The sequence below is a fragment of the Gopherus flavomarginatus genome, chromosome 5 (genome assembly GCF_025201925.1).
Source record: "Gopherus flavomarginatus isolate rGopFla2 chromosome 5, rGopFla2.mat.asm, whole genome shotgun sequence".
Classification (NCBI taxonomy): domain Eukaryota; kingdom Metazoa; phylum Chordata; order Testudines; family Testudinidae; genus Gopherus; species Gopherus flavomarginatus.
In genome coordinates, this window is record NC_066621.1 from 129,528,995 (window position 1) to 129,550,824 (window position 21,830).

Consider the following 21,830-nt stretch of genomic DNA (forward strand, 5'->3'; position numbering starts at 1 on the left):
AAGAGAGAAGTTTTGCTGTTTGGCAAAGGTAGTCAATAGTGATCTCTCCTTTTCATATCCTCATATTGGTAATACTTGGTCAGAGGTAGTAAAATTAAGAATCCCAACCAGGAATTCTGACCTTGTCCCTTTTAAAGAAAGCTATGTATTGAACATGGAATTTAAGTATTTTCAGATTCACTATTTGCAGCGGCTGCACCTGGTTCTGCACTTATCAACATAAGGATTGATTTATTGTCACACTTTCAACAGGTTAGTGCTATCTCTTGAATTTCATTCAGAATGCAGCACAATAATTAGTTGCTGGTTTGACATCACCCACTATATTATGTCCATCGTATGTAAAACTTTAAGCAGCCAAAGTGACAGATGACTGTTTTTAAAGCCCTAACATTATAGGCCAGGGTCGGCAACATTTGGCACACGGCTCGCCAAGGTAGAGCACCCTAGCAGGCCGAGCCAGTTTATTTACCTGCCGCGTTCGCAGGTTCGATGGATCGCGGCTCCTACTGGTCGCCATTCGCCGCTTCAGGCCAATGGGGGCAGCGGACAGCACATCCCTTGGCCCACGCTGCCTTCCGCTGCCCCCATTGGCCTGGAGTGGCGGACGGCAACCAGTGGGAGCCGCGATCTGTCAAACCTGCGGACGCAGTAGGTAAACAAACTGGCCCAGCCCACCAGGGTGCTTACCCTGGTGAGCTGCATGGCAAAAGTTACTGACTCCTGTTATAGGTCATGGCTACGCTTGAGATCTCTTTCTTAAGCCTCAACCTGACATATCTTTCTGGAGACATTATGTTTTAGGAATCCCACCACTGTAGATCAAATCAGCTGGTGATTGCTGCTTTGCCACGAGTAAGCAGGGCTACCATCCAGAATTTACTCACCCCTGACATGTCTTAATTAATTTCTACTCATTTTTTAAAAAAAGTTATTTTAAATAAAAATGGTTTTTTATTTTTGTTTTTTAAGTGGGACCAGTGTTGGCTCCATGTTATCACATTCCCGCTTTCTTCTCCCCATAACTCTACCCAAAAAACCCACATCATACTATTTTTCAGCAGATTTAGAGTGGTTTCAGTTGAATGTTAGTGAAATAGTTATTAATTATGCTTGTGGAAGAGTTGGGGCTTTAAAAGGATGAGTCATTTCTTAAGAGTTGCTGCCCTGGAAACAATTCTGTAGTGAGATGAATCTTATAGCAAGAGATGCTGATCTTAACTCTAGAAAACTGATGGTGTCCTACAGTTCTTTCCTGCACTGGTACTAACATGTTTAAAGGATCATCAGCCATCTTTTCAGGCATCTATAGTCAGTTCTGAGGATGTAACAGAAAAGACACCTTAATATTATTCAGTCATATAATCTACCATCTAATGGATGCCGTGACATGAGGTTCTGATGACATGCTGTAGCCTGACCTGCTGGTAAACCAAGTTTCAAAATATTCTCTGAGGCATCAGCTATGTCAAGCCAGAACACCACGTTCCCTAAAACAGATAGGAATGAATAGACAGTTTCAGCTGATACCTACTGAAGTAATCTTCTGGTGATATTGCTAGTATGACTGACACTAATACTTTCATTCTGAATTTGGATCCTATTATTTGCTCAACCTGGAGGTACTTGGCTCTGTAAAATCACTTTGGGTCTCCTGAAAACTGCAAAAAAATATCAAGTAAATATCTACACGTGATCTTTTTTCTAGCATTTGGTTTATTAGCTCCTATGTTCAATAGCTGAACTTCTGTTTTTAGTTGCAGTATATTTCAAGAACATGGGATAGAATAATATATTTCAGTTTATTGATTCCATAATATGGCCTTGCGGTACTCCCTTTATGATTTATCTATTTAATCAGCTTTGTCCATCAATAGTGAAAAAGCAATTTGTTTGTCAAGTCTTACGTTAGACTGAAGGAACCAATTTGGCATCCTGTTGCTCTCCTATTAAAAAGGAGGCATCCACTATCTTTTCTTGCTCTACTTCCTCTGTTCCAACAACTTCCGAGTCCATATTCTAAGTTGTTTTTAGTTGTAGGGCCAAAAGTTTTATTTCCTACTGTCTCAATTATTTCAAGTTTGTCCCATTCTACAAGTTTCTTCTTTTCTGCACATTTTGTCATCATCTCCTCACAAGTCTCTCTTTTTGTAGCTCCCCCAAATTAGGTCATGTTAGCGATAGTTTGATATGGCTGCTTTTTAACATTAAAGCCATAATTGCCTCTGAACTACTTCATTAGTAGATCGTATACTAGCTGAAATGTAGTGTGTATCTTCAGGTACATCTGAAATTAAATTAAAAAGATATCTGAACTACAGATTTTACTGCCATATCACTGGTAGGACCACTGTCATAATTATCTTTGAATAAAAGTATCTGCAAAAGTCTGCATGACTGCATGCTTTACTATCTCTCAAAGAAGAGGCTTTATTTTTAGGTTTGTTCATTTGGAGTGGATAGAAGGGAGCGTCTCTTCCTTAAGAAATAGCCACGTCTACATTGTGAACTCTTTGGGGGAAGGCACTGTTTGTTCCTGTATGTGTGGACAGCACCCAAGAAATTGCTACAATAAAGTAAATAAATAAAAAGCATGAACTAGGAATGAGTTTAAGAAAAAAGGATATTACTTAAAGTATGCAAAATTAATCTGTTTAATGTCCATCCTCACTGGGATATTCCAATCAACCTCTGAGTGTACCTTCTTCATTTAGTGGACTAACCATTTCCATCTGCCTTTTCTGTTTGTAACCCTAATCTTCTTTTATTTTTACAATTGCTTTGATAATTGGTTTAAAATAATCTAAAAAATGAACTCCATTCATTAACAGTATAATATTAAAAATAGACATTACAATCTATAGATTAAACATATTGTATTACATAGCTAACTGCAGTGCCTGTCTATATTTGAATATAACTCTTTAGTGAATGGACCGTGTCTTCTTCAATGAATTAAATAATCATAGAATATTAGGGTTGGAAGGATCTCAGGAGGTCATCTAGTCCAATCCCCTGCTCAAAGCAGTACCAATCCCCAGGCAGATTATTACCTCAGTTCTCTAAATGACCCCCTCAAGGATTGAACTCAACTCTGGATTTAGCAGGCCAATGCTCAAATCACTGAGCTATCCCTCCCCCTCAAAAAAAAAAAAAAAAAAAAAAAAAAAAGTCTTTTTTATTGGGAAGTGAGTCACGTGACTATGGGACATCTCTTGCCACAGCAGAGGAACTGCCAGGAGCAGAAGGTAGCAATTTTTCTGTTTTTTGATAGTTTTGGATTTCTCTCCTATACCTCAGAAAAAGGAATTCAAGGAGTTCCGTTTCTTTTCCTAGCTATTTCTGCCTCTAATAGAAACCTCATTTTCTATATTTAAAACACTCCTAAAGGAAGAAGGAATACCAGGAGATGTGCCACTGGATAGGGGGTCTAAAGATCCAAAATCTAAATAAATCTTTCCATACAGTTCAATACAAAATTGTACATATTACATAGTATTACTACATCAAGTATGCCTTCTTAGGCTTTTTTTTTTTTTTTTTTTTAAATGCAGAGTATTTGGAAGTTTCCAGCTAATGAAAGTATAGTTAAGCAATGGATTATGTTCTTCCTGCTATCATGTACTTTAATCATAAACATCTTGAACTAAAAGCAAACAGCAACACTCCAATGCTTGCTACTCTCACATTCCCAGGAAGAACTTCTGTCAATACGCTTGAAGTGGAACCCTTAAAAGACTTTGGCTGTGACCGACAATTCTCGAACTTTACACATAAATGTATGGCAGAAAAACCCTTTAGTGAGGATTGCTAAGCTTTCAGAGCATGATTTTTATGGCATGTTTTGTATGGCATGCCAAGCCTGGAACGGACTAGGAACCAGGTCAGCCCTGAGAACATGCTGGAGCATCCCTGAGGCTACTCTAAGTTGGGCTGGATGGTAACAATTCCCAAGAGGCCAGCCAAGGATTGCTGGAGCTGCAAGAGCAGTCCAGCAACAATCCTGTGCCTGGAACAGCAAGGAGGTTTGATACAATCAGTCAAGGATTCCTTCCACTTCAGGGGAAATCCCTGCTGCTGAAGCTTTCTGGTTCCCTTAACAATCGGGGGTGGGTAACCCCTTGCTTACAGGGTACAAGGATCTAACTGTAAGAACGGGTGAGCATAGAACTCAAGCACAGAAAGGGAGACAATGGTAGCTGAACTACAAATGGGCTATTTTGCTAGGGAAAGATGCAGCTGGAAGGTAATACAAGTGACATGAAGCCCATGTGTGAATACCCAGGGATCTACAAACAAACATTTTCTGTAGATCTGTGGACTCTACATCAATGAGATACCACATTACACGTCCACTGTACCAGCACTACTTCCTCATGAGAAGAGATGTGAAAATCACCGCAAGTTTAAACTGAATTTTTGACTTAATTCTCCCATTTCAGCACACTTTTTTGAGGAAAAGACTAATCTGGACAAGCTAGAACAACGCCTAATAAGAGTGGATCAATATCACATATGACACAAGGAAGAAAGGAGAGCAGCAGAATATGGACCTTGGACTTCAGAAAAGCAGACTCTGACTCCCTCAAGGAACTGATAGGCAGGATCCCCTGGGATAACAACATGAGGGGGAAAGGAGTCCAGGAGAGCTGGCTGTATTTTAAAGACTCCTTATTGAGGTTGCAGGAACAAATCATCCTGATGTGTAGAAAGAACAGTAAATATGGAAGGCAACCAGCTTGGCTTAACATTGAAATCCTTGCTTAAACACAAAAAAGAAGCTTTCAAGAAGTGGAAGATTGGACAACTGACCAGGGAGGAGTATAAAAATATTGTTCAGGCATGCAGGAGTGAAATCAGGAAGCCCAAGTCACACTTGGGAGTTGCAGCTAGCAAGGGATGTTAAGAGTAACAAGAAGAGTTTCTTCAGGTATGTTAGCAACAAGAAGAAAGTCAAGGAAAGCGTGGGCCCCTTACTGAATGAGGGAGGCAACACAGTGACAGAGGATGAGGAAAAAGCTAATGTACTCCATGTTTCTTTTGCCTCTGTCTTCATGAACAAGGTCAGTTCTGACCTAGACTACTGCACTGGGCACCACAGTATGGGAAGGAGGTGACTAGCCCTCTATGGAGAAAGAACTGGTTCAGGACTATTTAGAAAAGCTGGACGTGCACAAGTCCATGGGGCTGGATGCACTGCATCTAAGGGTGCTAAAGCAGTTGGCAGATGTGATAGCAGAGCCATTGGCAATAATCTTTGAAAACTCAGGGCGATCTGGGGAGGTCCTGGATGACTGGAAAAAAGCTAATGTAGTGCCCATCTTTAAAAAAGGGGAAGAGGATCCAGGGAATTACAGACTGGTCAGCCTCACCTCAGTCCCTGGAAAAAATCATGGAGCAGGTCCTCAAGGAATCAATTTTGAAGCACTTCGAGGAGAGGAAACTGATCAGAAACAGTCAGCATAGATTCACCAAGGGCAAGTCATGCTTGAATAACCTAATTGCCTTCTATGAGGTGATAACTGGCTCTGTGGACGAGGGGAAAAAAAGTGGATGTGTTATTCCTTGACTTTAGCAAAGCTTTTGATACGGTCTCCCACAATATTCTTGCCGACAAGTTAAAGTAGTATGGGCTAGATGAATGGACCATAAGGTGGCTAGAAAGCTGGCTAGATCGTTGGGCTCAACAGGTAATGATCAATGGTTCTATGTCTAGTTTGCAGCTGGGATCAAGCAGAGTGCCCCAAGGGTCGGTCCTGGGGCCAGTTTTGTTCAATATCTTCATTAATGATCTGGAGGATGATGTGGACTGCACTTTCAGCAAGTTTGCAGATGACACTAAAGTGGGAGGAGTGGTAGACATGCTGGAGGATAGGGATAGCATACAGAGGGACCTAGACAAACTAAAGGATTGGGCACAAAAGAATCCCATGCACTGCTACAGACAAGGGACTGAATGGCTAGGCAACAGTTCTGCAGAAAAGAACCTATGGGTTACAGTGGATGAGAAGCTGGATATGAGTCAACAGTGTGCCCTTGTTGCCAACAAGGCTAATGGCATTTTGGGCTGAATAAGTAGGGGCATTGCCAGCAGATCGAGGGACCTGAACACTCCCCTCTATTCGACATTGGTGAGACCTCATTTGGAGTCCTGTATCCAGTTTTGGGCCCCACGATACAAGGAGGATGTGGAAAAATTAGAAAAAAAAAAAAAAAAAAAAAAAAGAGTCCAGTAGAGGGCAACAAAAATTATTAGGGGGCTGGAGCACATGACTTATGAGGAGAGGCTGAGGGAACTGGGATTGTTTAGTCTACAGAAGAGAAGAAAGCAGCTATCAAATCCATCCTCATTCAACTACCTGAAGGGGGTTCCAAAGAGGATAGATCTAGATTGTTCTCAGTGGTACCAGATGACAGGAACAAAGAGTAATGGTCTCAAGTTGCAGTGGGGGAGGTTTAGGTTGGATATTAGGAAAAACTTTTTCACTAGGAGTGTGGTGAAGCACGGCAATGGGTTACCTAGGGAGCTGGTGGAAATCTCCTTCCTTAGAGGTTTTTAAGGTCATGCTTGACAAAGCCCTGGCTGGGATGATTTAGTTGGAGATTGGTCCTGCTTTGAGCAGGGGGTTGGATTAGATGACCTCCTGAAGTTCATTCCAACCCTGATATTCTATGATCACTCACATTCTTGTCAGTACCCCTGGAAAAGCAATGGGTGCAGGAACAGCAGCACAGACATTTTCCAGGAGTGCTGTGTACAGAATGATTGGAGGAAAAGAAAAGCAGAAAGAGACCAGAAGGGTGAAAATGCATACAAACCAAATGGGGGAGCTGCACTGTAATGGTGATGAGCAGATGGCTCACCAGCAAGTGGTGCCTTGTTCTAGGCCAGTAGGCTCTGTATTTGCAGTACTTAATGTTTTGGTGACAGAAAAAGGGCTATGAAAAAAAATAGCTCACATTGCTCTTTGGAGATGGACTCTGGAATACACATTACTGAACTGTAACCGAACGGTGGGACTGCGTTGTGTAAGCATCAACAATGACTTTTGTGGACATACTGCATGCTGTTGTGGGTGCAGATCCTTTAGGGTTTGGCTTAATGACCACATAAGTGCTCTGCTATGTCACAGCAACTCTACGGCTCTTTGCATACCTATCCCACTGCTCCCACAGAGCTCTTCCAGCAGGTGTATAATCCCTACAGTACATAGCACATACATGCACCTGTTCACTCTCATTTCTGTTTTATTCCTTTATCTACTTCCTGCACAAGAACACACAGATTGTGAGAGGCATAGGAATACCATCACACGTTGTACAGGTGTCACAGCCAAGAGTCAGGAGTTCCCTATGTCAGGCCAACTCTGGGACTGGAGGTCCAGCATCTGACAACACTCAAGTTAAGGCGCTTGATTCAATTATTGCTACAGTTTTTGTTGTTGTTTTTTAAAAATTGTTCATGTTTCCCTATATGATTCAGAAACAAGTAATATCAAAGCCCAGGTTTGGTGGTGGTGATACCACCACTCCAGCCAATTTCCACTCTCACCTCCTAATCACCCACCTACTTCAGTGAAGCCCCCAAGGATATAGTGGTCCTCCAGCCAAATGAGGGGGAGTGGACAGCATGGAAGCATAGCTCTGGAAGCAACATCGAGAGATATACTGCTGTACTTGAAGCAGGGTGGGTAAAAATCAGTGATTTTTTTTTAATTAAAAATAATCGCATTTTTGAGAAAAACTATCTAAAGATAGTTTTAATTAAGATATCTTTGAGCTATAATGTATCTCATCATGGAATAGGGATTATAAATTCTAATTCTATAGTATCAGACAATATTTTTCATGTAATGTTTAAGAAAAGTTTTCTAAATGAGTTCCAATAGTTCATGAATTAGGGACCCAATCTTATGGGGCTCCAGGGGCTTCTATATAGATTATTTATGTTAATCTTCCTACTCAAATGGGATTCAGTGCTCAGTCTAGAACAGTGGTCCACAACCTTTTTGGCTGGCGGGCGCCAGCCGAAGGACCACAGCGGCCGTGGAGTACCAGCCGATATGCCACAGCGGCAATGCCTCTCAATGACGTCACTTATCGATGGTAAGTGGTATCAGCGAGAGGCGTCCCCACTGAAATTCGGGGGCAACGCCTCTCAATGATGTCGCTTGTCGGCAACAAGCGTAGTCATCAAGAGGTGTCCCTGCTACAGCATTTCGGCGGGTGCTCTCCTGGGGGCCAGGACGCGGGCGCATTAAGGACTTTCGGGACCACTGGTCCAGAAGATACCATCAGAGATGCTTACTTTTGCAGTTCTCAAACTGTGGATTTGTGTCTCCAGACATAACATGCTTCTTAACAGCAAAAAATGTTTTTAAATAAATGATACCTAGAGGTGAGAAATAACAGACCTCAACCCTATTGTCCCTCTGCAAATTTGTGTACACAGAGTCAATCCCTTACCTCTCTCTAAAAGTGCAAAGTTTCAAAAAGTTCAATGAATAGAAGATTGTTGGAGGCGGATTAGATCTGGACAAGGAGAAGAAGTCTGGAAATGAATGCGAGAAGGGAGGGACAAGCAGTAGAAACAAAAGTGAAATAGTTTGAGCAGCATATTCCAGAAGTCTTGAGGTCTGAGTGTAGCCTTCATTGATTTGAGATCTACCATACCATTCTCTCACTAGAAGGCAAAACCTACAATGGCAGCAGGCTGTAAAAGAGACTCAGTTTGGGAATATTTTAATGAAGTTCCTCTACCCGTGGGTAAGACAGGCATGCACACAAAATGCAAATAGTGCAACAAAGAAATGCAAGGTCTTATTGCCCAAATGAAACAACATCATGAGAAGTTCCCTTCTCATGAGGAAGCTGCATTGATGATAAGGAACATCACTTTAAAAATGTATAGTGTGTACCTTCTAAAAATGAAACCTACATCTATCTCTGAGTCATAAAGAATATATATTAAGGTTATAACAACCAACAAGAATGCATTTTTATGTAGATATCCATGATTAAATCAAGTCTTCCTGACTAGTGATTTAAATTATGATTTAAATCAAATCCATCCTGGCTTGAAGGCAAGAGGAGGCATATGGAACAGGCTAACCAATTTCCCCATTCTGTTTTGTTTTTCAGAGCTCCAGGATGTGGAAAACTGACCTAACACAGGTTAAAAAGCTGAGTCAGCCCCCAATTAAAATAATTATGTTGTGGTATTTCTCTGTATGTATAAGAGAATGCAATCTAAAATAAAAGCTAACTTTTGGTTTTGGCTTTCCAGGAAAAAAACAAAGATCTGATAAATCTGGTATAATAAAGTTTTATCATCTTTGTGTCCTTCACTGATGCTCGGGGACCAGAGAGCGCAAAACCAGCAAAAGTTGGTTTTGGGTCTGCATACAACCAACTTGACAAGTGACAATAGAGTTCTGAGCTGTGAAAGCTGTCACTGAAGTGTAAACAGATTTATTCTTGAATAGCAATATTTGTACTACTAGTGTTATGTTAGTGATCTCTGTTCACAGACAAAACTAATGCAGTTGAGACAACAACAAAGCATTTCTGGAAGCAAATTTAATCCAAGCAATGGTTGTCAATCATGCACATCAGCTGGAGCACTTCTGTGTGGACAAGAGAAGTGTTACAGACTTGCTAAAGAGATCAGAGTGGCTAACATGGCAAATATCATTGGTATAAGATATCCCTGGATGAAAGAAAAAGTTATTGTTGATAGGATATAACCCTCTGCAGCTGGAGTGAGTCATCACTGTGAGGTGAGACTTTGGAGAAGGAAGAAGGGTAGTGATGGAAATAGTTCCTTTAGAAGGGTGTGCACAGAGTGTACTGGACAGGTGAAAACCTAAAAAAAGCTGAGACAAAAAAGAGTGGAGGAGAGGGAGAGAATGACGAGAAAAAACAGAAAAATTGTAATGTTAAACGATATTTTTGGCTACTGATCCAGTTCAAAAAAGGGTATCGGATCATCATAACTGCAGCCAAAAGAAAATAAATAAGCCTGTCCTTCTAAAAGTTTGGAATTCCATCTCTCATTTCACAGAAAGGAAGAGTAATTTTGCAGTTGTCGAAGGGAATCTACTTAAATTCCTAATCAAGCAATAAGTTCCAGACTTACAAGTACTCTAGACTCTTATTTGCTGGGGACAAAAAGTGTTTAGGACAACTAAAGGCCAAAAATGCCAAAGACAATTTTACACTTTTTTCCTAGATACCATGAACTGCATTACTGAGGCCAGTCTCTATCTGCAACACAGTATAAAACTGATTAGAAAATAGGCTTAATTTGCATAAACTAAGTTTAATATAACAATAATCAAGATAGCAGCATTTGTCCCTTTCTAGTATAGTTTCTAATACTGAAAGAATATTGTGCTTTTCAGTAGGATACACCCATCAAATTTCATTTTAATTCTTCAAGCAAAAAGACTCTCCAGGCTAGCAATGCACACAACTAACTAGCTTAAGATGTGGAAGTCTTATTGACAAAAAAGTCAAACCTAGGGTTGCAAAAAAGCAGGTAGGCATCAATATTTCATCTATTTGTTTGGAAAGAGGTGGCATATTTTGGACAGAGTTAATCTGTATGCCTTAAAACTTTGATCATCATCTTTCTAAGCAATCAACATACAGATATTTACATATACATGTCTGAGTAAAAAGAAGAAGAATATATAACACACATTTTTTAAGCTAAGGGACAATCAAGTTATTTGAAAATATGTCTGTTTCAAAAAGGGATTACAAGTAGCTTCAGGTACTATATGGTCTCAAGGACCCCCTGCTAATTTATAATTTTACAATCAGACTGCTGTTTTTCCATATATGTTTTGTTGCTGTGTAAAGTACACACAGTACATTACACAAAATACAATTGATTGGTTGTACGATCATATACAAAAACACTGAAAAGTATTTTCTCATCTTTCTGTTATAGTAACAGGTAGAGTTACTTGTAATAAAGAGTAGTAAACTCACAGAACATTCATATTAAAGAAATAACAGTCTCCCTTTAAAAAGAAAGAAAAGGTAAAATAATTAAAGTTTACCTGTTGCTTCTGGTATGCAGTGTTTGGATTAATTTTGGACTCCAAAAGAAGAGAACCTGAAGGAATTAAAAAAAGAAGAAAATTCTGATTTACTTCTACAGTTGCATTGCGAATTCAATAATGGGGATTGAAAATTCTCTTTTTAATCACTGATATATTAAATACACATTAAAAATGCATACAACCTAAGACTATGTTCAGAACTTTATCCCCAATCCTGCAAACAGGTATGCACATGCTTTATTTTACTCACGAGTAGTTTCGCTGAAGTCACCAAGACTCCTCACCAACAACATTAAGAACACGCGTAAGTATTCGCAGGATTTGGGCCTTAATCTCCATAATCTATTTTGACTTCATTATTGCCTCCCCCAAACAGCATTTATGGTTGAGATGATCAAACTAGAAAAATAAACGGTTCCTAAGATGTGGTCCACAAAGCACTTACTGGTGGTCTACAGACACTAGTCACATGATGATGGTTCTCCTTGTTTCCATCTGCTAAATCTCACTAAAAAGTTCATGATCCATGTCAACTTCTTGATACTACTTTTTCCATGGAAGAAGTTACTGTAGTTGCCACAAGAATGTTTTCTATCACCAGTGGGAAGTAGTCCACACAATCACATTATAAAACCTGGAATTAAGAGTAACCTTAAAAGAAATCCAAACAGGTAAAGGTATGGAAATGCACAGTTAAGGAACCCATACAACCTTGTGACAACAGGAAGAGTTAAAGTTATATGGGGTGCCTTAACTGTGCGTTTCCATACCTTGACCTGTTTGGACTTTTTAGGTTAACTCTGAATTTCCTGGGTTTTTAGTATAATTACAACAACATCACTATTGTTATTTAGTCTTCCTTACCCATACTTTACTGGTATGCATGCTTAACCGTCACTGAACCTTACTGTCCAAGAATTCAGGAGAAATTAAAATACTTAAACTCATTTTTCTTAGTGCAAACCTCTGAAATTTCTAAAAGGTGAGAAGCAATTCTCCATGAATAACGAGAATTTGAAAAGGATAATTGTAATTAAAATGGTCATTTCTGAATCTCATGGTAGGAGCCAACTTTCTGAACTGATCACCGGAAATTAATGTTCAATACCTGAACAGTTCATTAATTATAAATCCATACTCTAAAAACTTATGTTAACAATATGGAGAGAATTACTGAAAGAATCTTACACTTGTTTCTCTCACTGTCAGTCACAAACCCTGGGTTTAGACATACAGACTTTATCTGAAGAATTTCCAGTGACTTCAATAAGAATGTTTCTCAAATACCAATGTTATTTGGGTCTGCTGTGTCAGCTATCTGCACAGAGCTGGGGCAGCACACAGCGCGCATGTGTTCCGAGCGATACCAACAAGGAGAGAGCAGAGCACCACACCGGTAGCATCTGACAACACCTCTGACAACAGTATCCTCAGCAGCTCTGTAAGCTCTTCACAAACGCTGAGGAATGTCAAAGCTTCCCAGAGCTCTGAAAGGCAAGGGACGCATGCCTGTGTAGCTAGATGCAGAGCAGCAGAGTTCAAAGGAGTGAGCAGAGCGCTCATGTTGGGTGTTGTGGGATACTGGGGAAGGCAAGTTATGTCAACATAATGAACAGCAGCATCTACACTGATGTTTTATCACCTTAACTTTGCCACAAAAAGTTCTGCGCCTCTTGTTGAGGTGGTTTTATTTTGTTGGCAAAACAACAGAGTTCTGCTGCCAAAAGTAGGTTTGTAGCCTATACATCTCCACTGTTTTTTCGGCAAAAGCTGGCTTTTGCCAACAAAACTATGTAATGTACACAAAGCCTAAGTCCCAAGTTCAGGATTTTGTTTGCCTTGCAACCACCTAAACCCTCTCATGAACTGTTGATGATTCCAAAGAGAGATGGTTGTTCATATATCATCAATTGTTGCATAACAGAATCCTCAACTCAGATGCTGACAGGTAAAGAAGAGGAGAAACAGATTTTCATGTGTTTTAAAAAGTAAAGCTATTTGCAAATTAAAGTTCACACAGTACATTCTGTAGACCTGAACTATCTTTTCCTCTCAGAAGTTTTGCAGTATTCTTTTGTCAGCTAATCATATCTGCTAGCCCAAATCTTTCTTTTTCTAAGGAAGCTGTAAACAGCCTTAAGCTATCTGTAAAGTTCCTGTCACACACTGACTTAAAAAAAAAACAAAACAAAAATATACCACTGAACTGACAAATCCTTTTTGATTATAAAAGTGTATGTAGAAAGACTAAAGGCTTGTCTACACATGGACCTATTCTGGAATAACTCCATGGGTGTACACTCAAATCCTGTTCAACAGGGCACGCTTATTCTTGAAATGTCCACACATGGAATTATTCAAGAACAGCTGTTCCTGAATATCTTCATGGGCAGACAAGACTTAAAAGAACTCTAATCCAGCTATTTGATATTAATTCAAGATTTTGATATGGATCACTACTATAGAGATCTCCTCAATGTTTTTATATTTGTAAAGGAACCTAGGAGGAGGAGGAGGAGGAATCTCACTATAAAGAAGAGAGTTTCTGTTCAAACACTCACCTTGATAAGTAGCAACAACAGGAAAGAACACAAATAGCACAAGGGAGCAGAACAGAATTTTGCGGTAATGCTATGTAATTTACTTGTGTGGTAGACATTAATTTTAAGTCCTTTTTAAAAAAAATGGTTAAATACATTACATGCAAATGTATGTTTTCCCCATGATTAGCTTAGCTAACTTCTACAATGAACAACTGAACCAGAAATGTTAAGAACTAGAACACGTGTCCCATTTAGATGGATAGATGTCATAAATATCAACTTGAGATAGGAGATTATTTCTATACAACTCATTTTGCATTTGGGAACCCAGTTGTGCAGTGCCCCTTTAACTGTCATCCTTGTGAAAAGGCTACAATTCAGCATTATCAAAAGAAAATAAATCTCTTTTACAATACGGAGTGGGAAACATTGTCTGAGTTGGTTTTTATTCCCTTAAGCAATGCTACCATATAAAGCAATGGCTGGGAATGTGTTCAATATAAGTTAATTTGTACTAGGTGAAAGCTGTAAGGATGCTGCAAGGATAGCAGCTGGGCCAAGTAACCCACCATCTGTGCAGCCTCCATCATACAACCAATTGAACTGTTGCATGCAAATTAGCTTTAGAGTAAGGGTGGTAATTGGTAAGGGTGGTAACTGGTTGAGTTACCTCTGATATCACAAAGGTCTTGGCATGGCATAAATACATGCCTTACTGTAACTGAAAGCCCATGCTTTCTGCCAGCGTAATTTGTAAAGTCAAAATGGGTGCAAACTTACAAATTTGACAGTAATGGACCACAAATCCCAATGATGATTGAACCTGGTGACAGTTTAAACAAAAAGAGCTCTCATGAGCTTGTAGCAGCTTCTATCACTTCACACTGATTAAACAGACATACTAGATTTTAGAGTGGCACAGTCAGACTTGGAAACAACTTCCAAAAGGGATGGTGGAACTAAAAGTCACTAGAAATGATCAACGTCTAACGAACGCCTTTTGGACAAATTCTACAAATACTGGATTTCTGAAAAAAGTCAAGGGAATATGCGAGATGCCCTCGTGCATGTGATTAATTCTATGACTGACAAGACAGTATATAGAATGTGGAAAAAATAATTCAAAACAAATACTTAAGACAATAAAGTCTTTGCCTATGTCTTACATAATCTCCTTCCAGGCTCATCCTTCCAGACTATCAAAAAGATCAGTCTTTATACCCCTTTTCTACTGTTATCACAAATCTTGCGTTCTAACATTCTGTACCTGATGACTGCAACAGCCTTCTAAAATCTATTCGTCAAGGCTCCAAACTCACGATTCAACTCCTCCTACCCATTTATGCAGTATCACCTAACAAAAGCATGCGTTTTCACACTTTTTAGAGACTCAAAACATTTAAACCACCACGTTTTGTTGTAAGAATGAATAAATGAGTTCTCTCTAACCCATGACTTCCCTCAACTCCACTCCACCTAGGAAATATGATGGACTTGTGAGGATATTGTAACAGGCCTGACATTCCAGATAGTTACTCAAGTTAATAACTACTCTAGTAGTTAAGTCAGTAAGACTACTCCTGAAAAAAAACACTACTTATATACATAAGCTTTTGCAGGATAAGGCTCCCAGACAGTAAACTCTTTGGAGGCAGAAACCTGAAGCACATTTGTGGATAGTAAAAATAGTAAATAATAGTTAAGTATGGTAGTGATAATAGAAACATTAACAATGTCAACCTTCATTTAATATCAGAGGGGTAGCCGTGTTAGTCTGGATCTGTAAAAGCAGCAAAGAATCCTGTGGCACCTTATAGACTAACAGACGTTTTGGAGCATGAGCTTTCGTGGGTGAATACCCACTTCTTCAGATGCATGTGGTGGAAATTTCCAGGGGCAGGTATATATATGCTAGCAAGCAAGCTAGAAATAACGAGGTCAGTTCAATCAGGGAGGATGAGGCCCTGTTCTAGCAGTTGAGGTGTGAAAACCAAGAGAGGAGAAACTGGTTCTGTAGTTGGCAAGCCAATGGCTTTCACACCTCAACTGCTAGAACAGGGCCTCATCCTCCCTGATTGAACTGACCTCGTTATCTCTAGCTTGCTTGCTAGCATATATATACCTGCCCCTGGAAATTTCCACCACATGCATCTGAAGAAGTGGGTATTCACCCACGAAAGCTCATGCTCCAAAACGTCTGTTAGTCTATAAGGTGCCACAGGATTCTTTGCTGCTTCATTTAATAGGTCAGACTGCAGCTAATAAAATTTCTTGTGTGACAAAGTTCCTCCTCTACTTTGGTGGGTCCTGCGCTTACTGGCAGAGTTTCTCATCTCAGTGATCTTCTCCACAGTTTGGATCAACTCCTCCTGTGTCTGATCAGGAGTTGGGAGGTTTGGGGGGAACCCAGGCCCGCTCTCTACTCTGGGTTCCAGCCGAGGGCCCTGTGGATTGCAGCTGTCTATAGTGCCTCTTGTAACAGCTGCAACTCCCTGGGCTACTACCCCATGGCCTCCTCCAAACACTTCTTCGTCCTTACCACAGGGCCTTCCTCCTGGTGTCTGATAACGCTTGTACTCCTTCGTGCTCCAGCAGCACACCCTCTCACTCTCAGCACCTTGTGCCTCTTGCTCCCAGCTCCTCGTGCCTCTTGCTCCCAGCTCCTCACATGCACTTCCTCTCCTCTGGCTCCCCTCCACCTGACTGGAGTGAGCTCCTTTTTAAACTCAGGTGCCCAGATTAGCCTGGCTTGATTAGCTGCAGGTGATCTAATCAGCCTGTCTGCCTTAATTGGTTCTAGCAGGTTCCTGATTACTCTAGTGCAGCCCCTGCTCTGGTCACTCAGGGAACAGAAAACTACTCATCCAGTGACCAGTATATTTGTCCTCTACCAGACTCCTGTACCCTACTGGTCTGGGTCTGTCACATATCCCACCCCACTGCTCAACACCAAGGGGTTGGACACCTTGGGAAGCCAGACAGTGCACATGTGACAAGCCACCGGCATTGCCGTGACAGCTCCCTGCTCTGTGTTGCACACGGAACTGGAAAGGTTGGAGGGATAAGAACCACATGGTCACCCTTGTGTTCTTCTCCTTGTTCCGCTGCATCCATTGAACAGGGGCATGGTCGGTCACGAGGACAAATCTGCGCCCGAGCAAGTAGTAGCGCTATGTTTCCATGGCCCATTTTACGGCGAGGCATTCTCTCCTCACCACTGCATATTTTTGTTCCCTAGGAAGGCGTTTCCTACTGAGGTAGAGAATTGGGTGTTCCTCCTCCCCGACCATCTGTGATAGAACAGCCCCCAACCCTACTTCCGATGCATCTGTCTGCAGGATAAATTCCTTGGTGAAATCAGGGGCTATCAATACGGGGTTACTGGAGAGGGCAGTCCGTAGGTCCGTGAATGCTTCCTCTGCTGCGTCAGACCATCTCACCAGATCAGGTCCACAGGCTTTCACTAGGTCTGTCAGGGGGCTTGCCCTTGTGTCAAAGTGGGGGATAAATCGTCGGTAATACCCCACTACACCTAGGAATGCCCGGACTTGTTTCTTGCGACGTGGTCGGGGCCAACTTTGGATGGCCTCCAACTTGTTCACTTGGGGTTTTACCAGACCTTTTCCCACAATGCAGCCAAGATACTGGGCCTCTGTAAATCCTACAGCGCACTTGGCAGGGTTTGCTGTAAGGCCAGCTGGCCTGAAGTATCAAGGACTGCCTCCACCTTCTCTAGGTGGGTTTCCCAGTCTGGGGTATAAATGACCACATCGTCCAAGTAGGCAGCAGCATAACTGTCTTGCGGGCATAATAGCTTGTCCATGAGATGCTGGAAAGTAGCTGGGGCCCCATATAGTCCAAAAGGGAGGACAGTATATTGAAAAAGACCCTCTGGTGTAGAGAACGCAGTCTTTTCCTTTGCATCCTCCACAAGGGGAATCTGCCAGTACCCCTTTGTCAAGTCTAGAATAGTCAAATACTGGGCATTACCCAGATGGTCCACTAGCTCATCTATACGAGGTATGGGGTATGCGTCTAAACGAAAGTATCCTAGTTTGTCGCCGGAAGTCGCTGAAAAACCTTGTGGTGCCATCAGGTTTGGGCAGCAGCATGACTGGGCTGGACCACTGACTGTGGGATTCTTCGATGATCTCCAACCTCCAGCATTTTTTTTTTTTTTTTACTTCTGCTTTTATTTCCTCCCTTTTGGACGCTGGCACCGGATAGGACCTCATTGTTATTCTGGCCCCAGGGTTCGTGATGATATGTCTTGGCTGTTCGACCCGGTTTTGTCAAGAACACATCTTGGTTCCGGAAGATCATCTCAGACACCTCATTCTTCTGGTCTGGTGTTAAATCAGGAGACACTCTCACCTGTTTGGAAGGCTTGTTTTCCTGGGTTAGGTCTTTGTGGATAGTTATGCACACCTCATGTGCATGCCAGGGTTTCAGAAGGTTGATGTGATAAATCTGTTCTTGTTTTCCGCGTCCTGGCTGCCGCACCTTGTAGGTTACTTCCCCCACGGGTTCAACCACCTCATAGGGTCCCTGCCATTGGGCCAGAAGCTTGCTTTCTGCCATGGGTACCAACACCATCACCCGATCCCCTGGTTGATACTGTCAGACTTTTGCCTGGCGATTGTAATGGGTTCTCTGGGCCTCCTGTGCCTTTTCCAAATGTTCCCGTACAACAGGGGTGACCCGGGCTATCCAGTCTTGCATCTGTAATACATGTTCTATTATATTTCTCCCCTGAGTGGGTTCCTCTTCCCAGATCTCTTTGGCGATATCTAGTATGCCACTGGGGTGACAACGTATAATAACTCGAAGGGGGAAAACCTAATTGAGGCCTGAGGTACCTCCCGGATAGCAAACATAAGATAGGGTAGCAGGGTGTCCCAATCCTTCCCGTCCCAACTTACCGCCTTCTGTATCATAGCCTTGAGGGTTCGGATAAACCTTTCTACCAACCCATCAGTCTGCAGATAGAAGACTGAAGTTCTCAGGGCATGTATATGGAGCAGCGTACAGAGGTCCTTCATTAGCTTTGACATAAATGGGGTTCCTTGGTCTGTTAATATCTCCTTTGGTAGCCCCACTCGGGTAAAAATCCCCATCTGCTCTTTGGCTATCATTTTAGAGGCTGTGTTCCGCAGGGGGATGGCTTCTGGGTAGCGAGTAGTATAGTCCAAAACAACAAGTATATATTGTTGGCCCCGAGCCGTCTTCTCCAGGGGTCGCACTAGGTCCATGGCTATTCACTCAAAGGAGACTTCTATGATGGGAAGGGCTACTAACGGTGCCCTCAGGTGGGGATGGGAACTGTGCAGCTGACACTCCGGGCAGGACGCATAGTACCTCCACAATTCTTCATGTACTCTGGGCCAGAAGAACCGTCGTAGGACTTGTGCCAGGGTCTTCTCTACCCCCAAATGCCCCCCAAAAAGATGACTAAGAGCATGTCTTAATACAGCGTTCTGGTGTTTTTGAGGTACTAGGATCTGCTGTACCTTCCGCCTCTGTACTGGTGCAACCCGGTATAAGAGATTCTTCTTCATTATGAAGTAGGGTCCTGGTCCCTGGGTTTTCCCTTCCACGGGGACCCCATCTATTTCAGTTACCTCCTTCCTAATGTTGTCGTACCTTGGGTCTTCAGCCTGGTGCCATCCAAAATTTCCTCTCCCGGGGCTAATCTGCCCACGATCTAGGGGCCCAGTCTCTGTTGCCTCTACTGGTTCAGAAGTGTTAGGGTGGGGGTCAGACTCGGGTGCTTCTCCCTCCTGGGTGGCCTCCTTCAGTTGCTCGGGTTTGCCTATCTACGAGAGCGACCTTTTGGCTTTGAGTCAGTATTCGGGTTCCCAAGGCCTTAGCTACCCTCCTTTCCCTTTTTGACTTTCTACCCTGTCTGGGAATGGAAAATAAATCTGGGGAGATTTCAGAGAAGACTGGGGGTTGACAGTCTACTGTGGATGCCTCACTAACTTCAGGATTCCCCTTTTCCTCCAATCCTCCTACTGGGAGTAAGTTTCCTTGCAAAGTCCCTCCCTATAAGCACTGGGTATGGGAGTTTAGGGACTACACCTGTTGCTACCTCAGTAGTGTTTCCCTGAATCTCAAGTTTTACTGGGATGGTGGGGTAATAGCCAACTGTCCCATGGACGCATGTTATCCGTGTACACTTAGCCCACAGCAGCTGACTACACTTGACGAGCTTCCCCGAGACAAGCGTGATAGCACTCCCCGAATCAACCAGTGCCGTGGTCTCTACCCCATTTAGTTTCACTGGTCTGGTGTACATATGTGGGGTTAGTGAGACCCCCCACAAGTTGGATTAGGGAGCATGGGTCTGTCCAGATCCCCAGGTTACACTGCATCAGCTCCTCAGCATTGGGACACTGTGCAGATATATGTCCCCACTCCCCGCAGGCATAACATCTGTATGGAGCCCTAGGTATTCCCCGGTCTCTTGGTTTGGGCAATCTAACATTATGATCCTCTTCTCCCTCCATGCTCTGACTCTTTGTGGCCTCTGGTGGGCCTTCAGCCCCTCTCTTTTTCCACCTGGGCCTCCTGGTGGCCCAGTCACCTGAGCTCTAGGGCTTGGTGCTGCTAGTTTAACCCGGGGTGCCTATTCCTTAACTGGACGGGTCAGCTCCCTCGCTGTCCTTCGCCTCTCTACCATTGCAACAACCTCATCATAGGTGGAGGATTCGTTCTGGTTTACCCAGGCATGAAGGTTTGGCGGTAGTCACCTCACATATCAGCCGATGACCAGAACCTCTACTATCTCTTCCAGACTCCAGGACTCTGTTCGCAACCACTTTTGTGCAAGATGGATGAGGTCATACAATTGGGACCGCGGGGTTTTGTTTTCCTGGTACCTCCACTTGCGATACCGTTGGGCGTGCACTGCGGTCGTTACCCCAGATCTGGTCAGAATCTCTGCTTTCAGCTCGGGGTAGCCTGCTGCAGACTCTTCAGGCAGATCATAGTAAGCCTTCTGGGCCTCCCCACACAGGAATGGGGCAAGAATGCCAGACCACTGATCTCGAGGCCAGGCCTCCCGTAGGGCTGTCCTCTCAAAGGCCAGAAGGTATGCCTCTGCATCATCCTCCCGTGTCATTTTCTGCAGCCAATGGCTGGCCCGTATGATCTGCATCCCATCATGGCCGCGGTTCAGCTCTGTAAGGGTCTTTGCCTGGTTTACCAGTTCCTGAAAAATAGCTCAGTCTTGAGAAGCCTGGTCCATCAGCAGGCAATTAGTCTCTTGCTGCAGCCGCACTGCCTCCTGTTGGGCAGCTGCCTGGACAAGGGTAGCCTCCTGCTGGGCCACTGTAGCTTGTATCAATGCCTGTACTAAGTCATCCGTTGTGGTTAAAATCACCCTCCTTCATCTGCCACGCTGTGCACACCAAATCCCACTTCTTACATCAGTTGTGACAAAGTTCCTCTTCTACCTTGGTGGGTCCTACGCTTATTGGTAGACTCTCTCACCTCAGTGATCTTCCCCACAGTCTGGATCAACTCCTCCTATGCCTGACCAGGAGTTGGGAGGTTTGGGGGGAACCCAGGCCCGTCCTCTACTCCGGGTTCCAGCCCAGGACCCTGTGGACTGCAGCTGTCTATAGTGCCTCTTGTAACAGCTGCATGACAGCTACAACTCCCTGGGCTACTTCCCCATGGCCTCCTCCAAACACCTTCTTTATCCTCACCACAGGACCTTCCTCTTGATGTCTGATAACACTTGTACTCCTTAGTCCTCCAGCAGCACACCGTCTCACTCTCAGCTCCTTGCGCCTCTTGCTCCCAGCTCCTCACACGCACTTCCTTTCCTCCGGCTCCCTATGGCCTGACTGGAGTAAGCTCCTTTTTAAACCCAGGTGCCCTGATTAGCCTGCCTTGATTAGCTGCAGGTGATCTAATCAGCCTATCTGCCTTAATTGGTTCTAGCAGATTCCTGATTACTCTGGTGCAGCCCCTGCTCTGGTCACTCAGGAAACAGAAAACCACTCATCCAGTGACCAGTATATCTGCCCTCTACCAGACTCCTGTACCCCACTGGTCTGGGTCTGTCGCACTTGTTTTTAACTACATACATTCTCCACTCAAAATACTGGATTCCAGTCCTGGTCTTTTCAATAGTATACTTAAAAACACTGATTAAACCCAACAAAACAAAACAATTTTTAAAAAAACTCGTTAAACACGACTAATA

General features: G+C 42.9%; 1 protein-coding gene across 2 annotated transcripts in view; it reads right to left on the reverse strand.

Moving 5' to 3' along the window:
* The window catches only part of PPP4R3A (protein phosphatase 4 regulatory subunit 3A), an 82,374-nt gene that overhangs the window by 49,045 nt on the left and 11,499 nt on the right, over positions 1-21,830 (reverse strand). For both annotated transcript variants that reach the window (XM_050953243.1, XM_050953244.1), the window contains exon 2: positions 11,070-11,125. In XM_050953243.1, coding sequence (XP_050809200.1) covers positions 11,070-11,125 — 56 coding nt within the window. The remainder of the gene's footprint in view (positions 1-11,069; positions 11,126-21,830) is intronic.